This window comes from Antennarius striatus, chromosome 18, assembly GCF_040054535.1.
Source record: "Antennarius striatus isolate MH-2024 chromosome 18, ASM4005453v1, whole genome shotgun sequence".
Taxonomy (NCBI): Eukaryota; Metazoa; Chordata; class Actinopteri; order Lophiiformes; family Antennariidae; genus Antennarius; species Antennarius striatus.
In genome coordinates this window covers 13205001-13218479 of record NC_090793.1, presented here as the reverse complement: position 1 = coordinate 13218479, position 13479 = coordinate 13205001, and the positions used below count along the sequence as shown (strand labels likewise).

The 13479-nt window shown below is 38.8% G+C and overlaps 2 protein-coding genes across 4 annotated transcripts in view; both read left to right on the top strand.

The window, feature by feature from the left end:
• Nucleotides 1-1628: 1628 nt before the first annotated feature.
• Nucleotides 1629-8141, top strand: LOC137612823 (vimentin-like). The gene is made up of 9 exons (XM_068341545.1): nt 1629-2225; nt 2547-2607; nt 4839-4934; nt 5222-5386; nt 6818-6943; nt 7097-7317; nt 7417-7460; nt 7542-7627; nt 7731-8141. The coding sequence occupies exons 1-9, from the start codon at nt 1699-1701 to the stop codon at nt 7770-7772; spliced, it is 1368 nt and encodes a 455-aa protein (XP_068197646.1). The 5' UTR covers nt 1629-1698; the 3' UTR covers nt 7773-8141.
• Nucleotides 8142-9566: 1425 nt separating this feature from the next.
• The window catches only part of pde1cb (phosphodiesterase 1C, calmodulin-dependent b), an 84722-nt gene continuing 80809 nt past the window's right edge, over nt 9567-13479 (top strand). For all 3 annotated transcript variants that reach the window (XM_068341528.1, XM_068341527.1, XM_068341529.1), the window contains exon 1: nt 9567-9892. In XM_068341528.1, coding sequence (XP_068197629.1) covers nt 9631-9892 — 262 coding nt within the window. In that variant the 5' untranslated portion in view covers nt 9567-9630. The remainder of the gene's footprint in view (nt 9893-13479) is intronic.

The window sequence follows — 13479 nt, the reverse complement described above, 5'->3', positions numbered from 1 at the left end:
GAGCAAGATTTAACTTATCTGTTCACCTGTCCCATTTCAGGCTGATTGATTCTGATTAAATGTTGAGTCTTATTTGGTTCTCATTCTAGTCCTGTTCTACAATCATTTTAATGATCTTCCCTGCTGTGCTGTTGCTTCAGAGAGAAACAGAAACTTCAGCAAAGTAAATGACAAATTTTGTTCTAAACATTGACAAAAATTGGAGATATTTAGCATAAAGTAGCTCTGGCAAACACTGGACTACATACAATAATTACAGCTCCCTGTCGGCATGTTGTTGCTGCAGATAGGTGACAGATCAGCAATACACAATCCCCTGCTCTGTATGTGACAATCCCAGCCTCCCATGTCTGTCTATGTGACCGACACAGGCAGGGCCGGCTCGTAATGAGCTTGGGAGCAGGAATTTTTGCACCGCCCTGTCTCTGAATGTTGATCATGTGAATTTCCGTTGCTGCTCTGGGATTCCACCAATTTTCCATCCTAAATCATCGGCGTGTCCTCTGTACCATTGGCATTGACGCATTGTTACAATAATATATCATTTTCTTTTTTGCCTTTAAAGCTTTAATTTGAAACTTTTTTCTTTCCTTCTTTTTGTAAGTTTCACTTTAAAATATTAATAAAACTTTTCCTCTTCATCGCTGTACTTTTGCAAAAATGAGGCACTGGAACAAAACTGTAATCCATTTTATAATTCTATTCCACTAGATTTCAGAGGAAATTAATATGAAAATGAAAGCAGTTAAAAACCATCATGAAAACTAAATTACTAGTTAAACAACAATACATGGTAATAATAATTATATAGTAATATATTTATATAATACGGACAGGATCTTTTTTACATAATGTACACAACAGCTACCCAAACCATCAAGACAAAAATGTTAACATGTCTGAGAGAAACATTTGTGTGTTCGTGCTCTTAGCAAGATGGCAATCTCCAACTTTTTTAGTGTTTGCTTAAAAAATGAGTGAGCCCAGTATCACTAGTTCATGGTCATGGAGAGGTGTACAGTGTCACTGGCTCAGTCCTGCATCTGCTTCCACAGTCACTGAACCTCAGCAGCAAAAGGAGAAAAAAAGACACAGTCATTGAGAGAAAGTTGTGCCCACATTTGATTTCTTCGTCTCTGGTCAAAATCATGAACAAGAAGCATGCATACATATGTAGACTGAAAGACTGCTCTGCTGCCCCCTCCTTGCTGTTTTAGGATTATTTACATGGTGATATAAACATGTTCTGTTTCTATTGACATTATATCTAGATAAGTAATTTTGGAAATTCATATTCTTATATATAGCTCAGGAACTACTGATGTAAAACAGCGTATTGTAAATACTAGGAGTACAGTTCAGGGGTGATTTCAATTAGGTGGAATTAACTTGGCTTGAGGCACAGCCAAGTAAGTGAAGTAATGCTGATGACGTCACCACAGTGTCCACGATCTCCGACGACCAATGAATGAGTTTCCACGGCGGCTTTGGAAGCTTGGGTCATTTGATTCGGGATAAGGTCGGGATTTAAAAGACAACCTTCTTATGTTCCGCTTCCTGATTGGACAATCAAGATGTCACTCAGGTGATTTGCATAAAGACGAGACTATAAATAGGACATGATTAAGTCTACACCGTTCCTGAAGTCCAGTCGGGATAACGCAAGTTTCAAGTACTGTCTGCGAATATTCAAGAGAAATGTCTCAGAGATCAGTTCCAAATTCTTCCTATAGAAAGATGTTTGGTGGGGACAGAATCGTGGGCAGGACCAACTACTCCAGCCGCCAGTTCTCCAGCCCGGTGCGCTCCTCTCGGTTAACTTACGGTCTGTCCTCTGTTCCCAACATCTACGCAACGAAGACTCAAAGGCTTCGGAGCAGCGCCAACATGCCCCGACTGACGTCCGAGAATTTAGACTTCTCCTTGTCCGACGCCATAAACAGCGAGTTCATCACCAATCGCACCAATGAGAAGGTGCAGATGCAGTCGCTCAACGACCGTTTCGCCAGCTACATCGAGAAGGTCCGCTTCTTGGAGCAGCAGAACAAGATCCTGCTGGCGGAGCTGGAGCAGCTGCGGGGCAAAGGCACATCCCGCGTCGGAGATCTATACGAGGATGAGATGCGGGAGCTGAGGCGCCAGGTGGACCAGCTCACCAACGAGAAGGCCCGGGTAGAAGTTCACCGGGACAACCTGGCAGACGACATCGACAGACTGAGAGAGAAGTAGGGGATGGGGAAACTCTCCAATACTGTGTGATAAACTTCAGACAACCCTTATGACATTTACAAACCATCAAATGTTCTCATGTAGATGTACCCAACCGCTTTATACCCAATAACTTGTCATAGACTTCAACACTTTATCGGCTGCATATAACCTAATGTCAGGTTGCTACAAATCTTTTTTTTAATGCAATGTGGTTGCTTTAAAATGAGTGGTTGGTGAGGGCTAAATCATAGTCGTAGCAATGCAGTTTTTGTGTGTATATATATATATATATTTTTAAATTTCATCAATGCCAAATGTCTATTTCTATCTGTCAGATTGCAGGATGAGATATCCCAGCGGGAAGATGCCGAGAGCAACATGCAGAGTTTCAGACAGGTACGGTATGATTCACCTCGTGAAAAGTTTGACACTACTGTACGAACATGAAGTGACATCCTGCCTAGAATGAGGACCAAATAAGACTCAACGTTTAAACGGAATCAGTCAGCCTGAAATGGGACAGAGGAACAGATAAATTAAATCTTGCTCCCGGGTGTTAATTCTGTCTGTCTGTAACTGACTTTCTAAGGAGAGCGCTAATGTAGGATTAGCCCTCTCCAGGCCACCTCCCCTGTTTCCCTCTGATTATATAAAAGATTATCTATATGTTAATGACATGATCACATGCCTTGAATTGATGACAGGTGATGTTAAAGAGATTAAATGTTTGAACCTTAATTACCTCTTAGTCTCACTTTTACCAGTAACGTGGTGCACTCTTTTTTAAAACAATCTAATCATTGTAGCTGTGCTGCAGAGACAGGACTTTTCTGAACTCTTCTGATTACACAACATCAGACTCCAGCTATAAGCCCAAATGGCTGCTGGATGAACTGCCCTGGTCTGGTGTATACCAAGTTTTGACCTTTGGGTTAAATGAGGCATGCAGTGAGATGTGATCTTGAAGTCCAACTGGTCGCACTGCATGAGCTGGACACAAACGGTGTTGACCCAATATGGTTAACAAAGCAGGAAGAACAGTCACCAATGTGATCCTGCTTTCTGGAAGGCCATCCTAACATAAATGGTCATCCTTGATAGAATTGTTAGTGTTTTCACTTCTCAATGAGTTTCATTGTTAATCATGAAGTGATGATGAGTGATAAAAATAGTTACAAAACAGTGCACAAGTTAAGCATACATTTAAATCCCCCAGCAAACATGTTTTTTAGGATATGGTATTAGATTTTATGATCATGACCTTGTCTATATTTGAATGTCAGGAAGGAAGTCCCCGTGGCATGCCATTGTGACAACAATGCAGGCCCCACAGGCTTGGCTGATGGAGAGCTCAGTCAGGCAGACAGTCACTCCTCTAGCCTCGGGCCTGTTTGGGAAACCCTGCTGAATAGCACACTTTGTTTGTGGCATTAGGACAGGGGCAAAGCTGCTTCATTTGCTGATACCCCTGCCAATGTCCTGACAAAGCACGGCAGTGTGGGGCTACAGAGAGTGAGTGTGTGGGAGAGATAGGGTGGAATTCATGAGAATAAAGTGAGAACGTTCAAATAACAATAAATGCTTTCGTTATTGGGTCTATGTTGATATGCAAAAATTAGTCTCCTGCTTAATATTGTTAAAATATAAAATGGTAAAATGGAGTAATTACTCTATTCGAAGCCACACAGCAGCAGAAACATAATTTCATTTCCAACAGTCTTTTAAGTCAAGAATGCAGTTAGGTAATATTAAATAGGATTAAGTACCCTCAGAGCAATTACCTGTGGTTCTGAGAGTTCTGAAGTCAGAGCCTTCTTGATTAACCCAAATCAAATTCTTTTACACGAGGAGATAGTGAATTATGCTAAATCTTTTTTGTCAGAAATAATTAAAAACAGGCGTTCAACAGTAGAGCTTAATTTTTTAAATTTAATTGCACAGTAACGTGTGTCAACCTGCTGCTACACAGCTGTGGAGGAAGTATTCTGATTCCTTACTCGTGTAAAAATAGAAATACTGTACCTTAAAAACTCGACTACAAGGTTGAGTCCTGCATTCTAAATCATACTTGAGTGAAAGTAAACAAAATCATAGTGCCGTAAAACTAATTTTACAGTATGATGTTATCAATGATATGTTGCATTATCACTTAATGTTGCACTTTTTTTATATTGTGTAAGTCATACATACGTTGGTTAGTCTGATTCTGTAATTCTCCACATGATTTGCTTATAACATATTCATCCAAAACGTGATTTAGTACTGTAAATGTCAACAAAATATAGTGCAGTAAAAAGCTTCATGCACTTTTATTAAATCAATGCAATAAAGTAAAGTGCAAATATATAAAAACTTTTACTTTATGGTAGCTGATTGGTAACTGTGACATATGACAGTCAGGAGAAAATATCTAAACATTGTTTGCAAATGACATGTGTTTACAGTTGATTTTTGTTGATCTGATGCATACCTTGAGTACCTCGGTAGGTTGTTCCTTGTTGTACATACGAGTTGTATGAGTGCTTCTATGCAGAATGAGAAAGATTATTTCCCACTCTGTCAATAAAGAAACTATTTCATGCCACCTTCACAAATCCCCATATTAAAGACCAAGTCTCACGATTCAGGATGTGGACAATGCTGCCCTCGCCAGACTGGACCTGGAAAGGAAAGTGGAGTCCCTCCAGGATGAAATCAATTTCCTCAAGAAGCTGCATGATGAGGTAAGCTTCCTTTTTGTGTGTTAAGCTAATGCTATTGTGATTATACTATGGAATCCTTAAAAAGAGCTAGTATGAAGTATTTCCTTTTTTTTGGCCAGAGTTCCAAAAAATATATCTTAATGCTTCAGAAAAAATTTAGTGGAATCAGGGAATTATAGAATAATATTATACAAAAGGACAAGGATACATTGTCTACATATACTGTATGTAATAATGTCATTAATGTACCTAATGTCAGTAGAATTTTTTTTTATCTTTACATCCCAGCTCTATCAATTATGTTGCAGGAAATGCTGGAACTGCAGAATGAGATGCATCAACATCAGCACGTGCAGGTGGACATGGAGATAGCTAAACCTGACCTCACAGCTGCCCTGAGGGATGTCCGTCTGCAGTACGAGAACCTGGCCTCCAAAAACATCCAGGAATCTGAAGAATGGTACAAATCCAAGGTGAATATTTACATTGGAGAAGATTTATCTGGTAGAAATTAATAAAAAATAAAATAATAATACATACTTTTAAAAACAGTAATGTAAACATTGTGGCATGGATATAACCACACATGAACATTTTTGTTAAAATTTGATCACATGACTATTTTAACAGATAGATGGATGATGGATGGATGGATGGATGGATGAATGGATGGATGGGTGGGTGGATGGATGGATGGATGGATGGATAGATAGATAGATAGATAGATAATTTATTAATCCTGAAGGAAATTAGTATATAATCTGCTCATAATAAATACATAAATACACTTAACAGTAGCATCACACAAACAAAAAAGACGTTACATAGTTACATAAATACACATAACAGTAGCGATAACACCGACAAAAAGACATTACAATGACAATCAACTCACATAGCGTAAAAAAGCAAAAAAAAAAAAAAGGCATAAAAAAGCATAAGAAAAAGTGGATGAACAGAACTATGAACTGAGGGCCCACATGGTGAGCAAGGCAACAAATGACTTAAGGTGATGGAAGAGAATATCAAGGAACTCCACAAAGTATCCCCACAGTGTATCTCTCCCTTCTATCACCTTTTAGGTGACCTCAGTGACTCCGTGGCTTCACCCCCCCTCCCTCTGAAAGAGTGGTTGTACCCCATGATTGCACAGGGCACAAAGGAGGTCCATCAGGGGAGCTCAGTGACAGCAGTCTGCTGCTGAAGGAGCTCCTTTGCTGGGCAAAGGTGGTGCGCAGGGGGATGGGTGGTGTTTCCCTGGATCAATCTCGACAGAGTACAAGATCACAGGACTTGGACTCTGTCGAGACTGTTCTAGAGAGGAGGACCATGTCCAAGCTTAGATCAATCCTGGGGAACATCACCCACCCCCTGCACACCACCTTCGCCAGCAGAGGAGCTGGATGAATGGATATTGTTGCACCACCAGAGAACTGCTTACAGAGATATTATTTTGGGGCTTTGTTTGTGTTTTTTTTTTTTCACAGTTCCCATATAGCAAAATAAAAACAAAAAATCTATAAAAACTTCAAGTTTAATTTAAATATTGAAAAGCCATTTATTCTTAGTAGAATATTCAAACAAAACAGCTTGGTTTTTCTTTTGTAACCATATCATTCATACTTCACATGCATTATGCTGGATGTCACATTTACTGTACCTCAACCTCTGAGTCATTATTTATCAAACAGTAGATTTCTCATAACCACATCATGAGCAGGGTTCTTATCTAGGCTGTATCCTGAATTTCACTTGTAACTGGCTGGGACAGGCTCCAGCAGACCTGTGACCTGCAAGGCGTATAAGAGTAGACGAGATGAATGTGATTGTCTTGTCTACAAAAAACGGATGAATGAATGATTTCTCACATTCCCTCCCTCTCTACTGTTTGTCGCTGCGACCAGTATGCTGACCTCACTGAAGCAGCAGCCAGGAATAATGACGCATTGAGAGTGGCCAAGCAAGAGGCCAATGACTATAGACGCCAGGTTCAAGCACTTACCTGTGAAGTGGATGCTCTTAAAGGAACTGTGAGTCTACAAAATACCAAAATAACAATGCTTCATTTCAAGATCAGAAACCTCAGGAAAGCTGTTTGTTTTAAACTATATATGGACAATTTTTTTCAAAGATCACTCCTGAGTATTCTTAGCCCAGTTGTTCTCTCTTGGGTCCTGTCCTAGAATGAGTCCCTGGAGCGCCAGATGAGAGAGATGGAGGAGAACTTCTTGATGGAGACAAGTGGTTACCAGGACAATGCTGCACGTCTGGAAGTTGACATTCACAACATGAAGGATGAGATGGCCCGTCACCTTCGGGAGTACCAGGACCTCCTAAATGTTAAGATGGCCCTGGATATCGAGATTGCCACCTACAGGAAGCTACTGGAAGGAGAAGAGAGCAGGTAACGGATGATGAATGGTTCCCCCAACTTTTAACGCTTTTCTTAGATTCAACAAAGATACAGATAATAATTTGTGGACTGCACTTTCTGCTTTTACAGAATCACTACTCCATTGCCAAACTTTTCATCCCTAAACCTGAGAGGTATGATAACTTTCTGCAAGTAAGTTGCAAAGCAGGTTTTACTGTACTACCAGGTTATAGCAGATTTAATTTCTTTTTTAGAAACAATGATTGATTCTAAGCCTCACATTGAAAGCACAACCACCAAGAAGGTTCTCATCAAGACCATTGAGACAAGGGATGGTCAGGTAGAAACCACTTCAATTGATTTTCAAGCAACAAAGTAATTTTCTGATGTTTTGTTGAGGTAAGATTCATTCACTTCCCTCTGTCCTCTGCATCCTTGTTTAGGTGATCAACGAGTCAACCCAGAACCACGATGACATGGAATAATATAGTTTTTACCAAACAGTCTGACAAAGCAATATAAAGAAACACAATGCATTGGCGCTACGAACAAGAAAGCAAACCAACAACACAAAAAAGAAACAGCTTCTTAAAGTGCCTTTCTGTGTGATGATTCAGTAAGCTTCTTAGTCGACAGAGTGTATTTTTCTTCTTCTAAAAGTATTATCATGTGTTAGATTTGTTTAGAAATGGCAAGGCAATCAGCACAAGAAGAAATCCTTATTGGAGTGTACAAGAATCTTTCTTTGTCACCAGCATACGATTTTTGATCAATACAGCATACATACTGCAAACAACATGTATGCTGAAGATGTCACAATTACCTGTACGCAGCAATAAACATACAGATTTCAACTCGATGTTGTAAACGGTGTAATATTTTAAGAGTTGTTTTGGAAATGAAATAGGGTGACGTAAATCTGAAGAAAAATAAATAGTAATCATAATACATAAACTGGAAGAACAAACAAACAATTTTGTGATTTGTGTTGAGTTTTACAATCTTGAATTAAAAATACATTGTTGTTTCCTGATACAATTTCAGGAAACAACACTTTAGAGATTTCATGCAAATATGGAAACTACCCATGTTTTATTTCAATTGCTGCTATGTAGAGGGAAGTCATCTTAAAGGTGGAAAGGATCCAGCACACATTCACAGGTAATTTACATTTAGGAGTTTCTTTAGGATCTTTGGGTTAATATCCCACCAACACTCAATATAATACAATTTAAAAGAATGTATAAGAATACAAAAGAATTACAATAGAATCAAGAATCAATTGGATGTTTGGTCCTATTGTAATAGTTAGATTACAAGATTTACGTAAGATGTCAAAGGGTATTACCACTGGTATTTGGTTGCATGTGTATGCTTAACAAATAATAATAATAATAGGACTTGCAGTGATATCTCTGTCATATGAAGGCAAGACAACTTTGAAGGTCAACATGTGAGTGTCCTGTTAGACAAGGGGAAAGTGTTATTCCAATTGAGTATGGACTGCTCCTTTTAATCATAATGTGCCATCAGGGAAAGGAACAGAATTCCTGCTGATCTGAACATCAGACAAGAGTATTTGTTGAAAACATTGAGTTATCTAAAAATAAATTTAAAAAAGTCATTGCAAATAAGCCCAATAGGGACGGTTTGTTGAAAACACTGCCAAAATGAGCACTGATGCTCAGGTTGACAACAACTTTTAAGTATTTCGAGAACTTCCAAATGATGTTACCTTGTACTTTATTGTATTGTAAAAGAAATTTTTAAAAAAACTTTTATTACATTGCATTAATCTGACTGATTATGATTTCACATGTAAAACGCGTGGTCGTTTGATGAACAACACATTACTAATTTGACATTTATGTCCGTTTACCTAACATCACCTAAGTTTATCACTTTTCTGACCCAAGCCAAATCTCCCCAGTGATCTCCGATACAAACGTGTCTTAAACAAACGTTACCTGCAAAGGAAAAGGTACATGTAAATTCGAGTAGTTGGGTTTATACTCATTTTAGTGATCTGTGATACTTGCCAGTAAATTAATGTCGCTTGTTTTCGCCGATCTGCCCCGAGAGATCAGTGTGTTTATAGACCGAGCAACTTTCTCCGTGAGACGTGCCAGTCGGAGGAAACGCAATAGTTCCGCTTTTGGTTCCCGTCGCTAAAAGTGAAGTGACGAGCTAATGGTTTGAGGAAGACCGATGGGTGGGTATTTTCGAAGCGTTTTGTTGGTTGGATTTGGCGAGTTACTTAAAAAAAAATGGAGTCTTGTTTCAACAGTAAAATGAAACCCAGAGTACCCGATTCCGACTGAAGCTTCTACCCTCTTTTTGGTGATGGGCTCCGTTACTTCTGCTCTAACGAGGACGAGAAACGCGTTGGTGAAAGTGGGTTCTGAACCAGAGAACCATGATCCGGAGAGGAGCCAGTCTGCTCCCGAATCGGAGCGAGCCCGGAAGAGGAGCACGCGGTTCAACGTCTCGAGCCAAACCGGACGGCAGAGCTCGCGCCCGTCGCTGTCCGACGTGCTGAGCAGACAAGACTCCGACGGAGGCAAACAAACTTCCAAGAAACATGTTTCTGGAAGCCAACAAAGCGGTGAGATGGATGGTTAAGCCTGTACTTTCGTCGCGTCGTAATAACTCAAATTTTACATAAGTATGCTCTCCACAGTATATAAGTACTTAGTTACAGGGGTCTACACTCAGACAGATGATGTAACGAGACAATTTGTGGTCTGATTTGAGGTCATAGAGTACATTACATAATGGTCACTAGGTCAACTTTGAATATTGTCTAAAAACATTCGTCTGTCATAGAGTGGTTCCATTTTCTGGGAATATTTATGCAATCTCTGTGTGTTTATATTGCCCATCTTTGTGGTTCAGTTCCTGTATTTATCTAGTTGAGAGCAACTGGTCATTTCAGAGGAGTACTGTGTATACAGTACAGCCACGGGGAAAAAAAGGTATTCAGTGAATGAATCCTGGGCTCTTTGAAGACTGACCTCAATGCAACATATCTCCACTCTCCAAAGCGTCTTTTTCATGTGTGAGGCATCACTAATAAACTCAAATGTAGTCTCATTCATTTTCAACAAATTGTCACTTGAATTGAAAATTTTTTTCAGAAATGGGTTCTGATTGGTTTTTTGGAACCACATTTTAAAGTGTTCAACCTAATTAGCTTTGTTGTCTGTTGATTAGGCAATTGTAGGTAATGGTCCTGGAAATTAGGCCGATAAATTAAAAAGGATGGGATTTGTGTTTTATGGTACATAAATTCTTGACACAATTGATAGTGATATTAATCTTGTTACATGAAATGATAACAGTAAATGAGCAATTTTTCCATTCAATTTCTACCCATTGTGAGTCAACATTTCTTTCAGTTCATTCTGTTTCATTTCAACTCTCTGAACTGCTGCCATCTCTACTTCCAACTCTCCTCATATCACTCCCTGTGGAAAACATTTCTCCCTGGCTGACTACTAAAATACCATCTGCACTGTTGTGTTTCCATGACCGTATGACAGTGTAGGCTCCCAATGAGTTTCCTCCCTGGTCCCCGGTGTGTTTCAGTCGCGGAGTCCTCTGCCTGACTTTCATCTTGCTGCACCCTCATCTAGTCCCTCTTGAGGAGCAAAACACAGACACTTGACTTCCCATCAGCCTATCTGTTAGGTGTTCAGTGTTAGACAGTCCCAGTGGTGTAGAGACCTCAACTACTGCTTGGTTCTGAAATTAGAAACTTCAGACCGTGGCTCTTATCTGAGCTGCCGTTCCAAATGAGGAACAGCACCATCACTGTTAAAGTGGATAAGATGTTGTAAGCGTGGTAACTGGTATCTCACCCTACTGAAATGCAAGACAGCAGGGGCTTTATAGAAAATGTCATCAATCCTGTCATAGAACTGGTTCTAAGTAGTAACTACTGGAGAGATTCAATAATGATGGTGATGTTGAAGAGATTACATTTCTTGGTGATGATATCTATAGCGGCTGAAAATTTAGGTCACATTCAGAGAGTTTCTGATGAGTCACTGTGGTAACATATACAAAATGGTATTTCATAGATTGCACACGTGAATGAGTAGCAGCAGAGTAACGTTGGTTTAATTATCATCAAATTTTTTAATGATTCAGAATCCATTATCATGTGTCTCATTCGGTTTATTTAATTCAATGTTCAGTTCAAACTACAATTATATTATCAGAACCAAATACAATCTGTAAATCAGCGAAATATTACAAAACCAAACCTTTTAATACAAGTACTGTAACATTGGGTGATGTTGTGGTATATGCCATAAGAAAACATGGTCAATTTAAACTGTCACCGGATAGTATGACCCATGTGGTAAATATGATGTCAATATGTTCCTTCAACTTCACATCTCATCTTTTCATCTCTACCCCACTGTGGGAGAAGGACATATTTAGAGTGAGGAAAAGATGAAGGTGACTGAAGAAGAAAAATTTTAAATAAACTAAAATCTAGAGTGTCTCATGTGAATATTTCAGTTATTCTATGTTGAAATAGCTTTTAAGTGATGATTATACATCAAGAAATGCAACAGTGTGGCAGTTAACCCTTTAGAGAGCAGTAATATCAATGCTGCAGTATGAAATTAAAAAATTCAGCCCTACAGTGTTATTGGAGGACATAACACAATTTTATTTCTGTAGTAACAGTTTTCAAAAAATGATACATAGAAAATCAGGTGAATAAAACCCATCCTAACCCAATGAAGGGTTAAGACAAAATAGACTACCAGTGAAAAATAATGATAATACAGCCATTTTTATGTTTGCTGACCTTTTTAGAAAAATCAACTTGAAAATGTTTTAAAATATTTTTTTGAGCAAGGATATTTTTGCAAGGTCAATTGAGAAAACCTAATTTTTGGACAAAAATTAGACAAGGCAATGTTAACTTTTTTTTTTTAAATTTCATGCAGATTTTGAATTTAACCATAGAAACAGAAAACATCTTTCTTTATATTGGTGAACATGTTTGGCTCTCCAAGTAGTTTGGTAGCATGGCTACAGCTCGCTGTTGTTTTTGGTTCTTCATGGATTGCAAATAACTTAAAGATGCATAATGGCAACTCTTACATACCGCTTTGTCAATGATGACTGTGTGGCTTTTTGTTACTGCCTTTCTTTGTCATGTGTCATCAACAGCTAATGCAGAATTTTCCATTTATTTCAGTATGCGTATAATGCGTATCCCTATTTAAAACTAGAAATGTGAAGTATCACTAATTCAGAAATCATAAAGCCCAAACAAAGGGTAGGGAAAATAAGCTATTCCAAATGATAAAAAATAATAAAATTCCCAACCATGCATGACAAGGCTTGTTTTTAAAGGATAATGACTCTATTCTTGGGGGGTTACATGTAGTTATGGATATGACTGGCTTTTGTTGTGAAAATCCAACCCAACATAGGATTGCTAAATTGGTTGTGTGGTATTGACAAAGAAAACTCAAATTGGATTGTATGTGTTTTTGTCATTGCTGTTTCTGTACAAATAACAGTCGGTTGCTTTGCGAGGAAGATGAGAGCTGTGTGTAAGAAGTGTCTCTTTAATCATTTGTTGTCCTCCTATCCTAACTGTCATCCACCTGTTTTTGCTTTCTTTAGCTGCTGGAACCATTCTGGTTCAATAATCATCAGTGTGGTATATAGCACAAGACTTATTTTCCTCATTTTTTTCTTGGTCTTGAGGTTGCAGGATTCAGAAGTCAGTTCTTGTAGCTCTTTGTTTTGTCAGCTCATTTCCCTCTGGTTTCCCACACAGGCTAACATTACCCTTAAAGGCGTCTCTAATGAGTATTTAGCAGGGGAAAAGGCAAGCTCCCTGGCACCATGTGTGTCTTAATTACATGATTATGTCACTGTGGTGACAGTGGAATAGGGACTGACAGAGTATGTATCGCCTTACAGTCTAGAGGAGACCTCTAAAGGGCTTGTTTTTCTGTTGGATGGTGTAGCTGTTGTCTTGAAGGATTTTCTGCTACCAGGGCAGGCAATGCTATCCAAAAGACTCAAAACTGTTCTCATTTAACAGGGAAAGATAAAGCAACACAAAAACATCTAGTTTGAGGTTATGGTTTGAATGAAGTGCAGATTTAAATAAAATGAAATTGTGATGAAATGGCAGGTTATCACTGTCCATGA

Bases quoted from the DNA above. Each gene is read 5' to 3' on its own strand.
- LOC137612823 (XM_068341545.1), top strand. From the start codon at position 1,699: ATGTCTCAGAGATCAGTTCCAAATTCTTCCTATAGAAAGATGTTTGGT. The intron at 4,935-5,221 runs GTAAGCTTCCTT...ATTATGTTGCAG, and splicing joins TCAAGAAGCTGCATGATGAG to GAAATGCTGGAACTGCAGAA. The intron at 5,387-6,817 runs GTGAATATTTAC...CGCTGCGACCAG, and splicing joins AAGAATGGTACAAATCCAAG to TATGCTGACCTCACTGAAGC.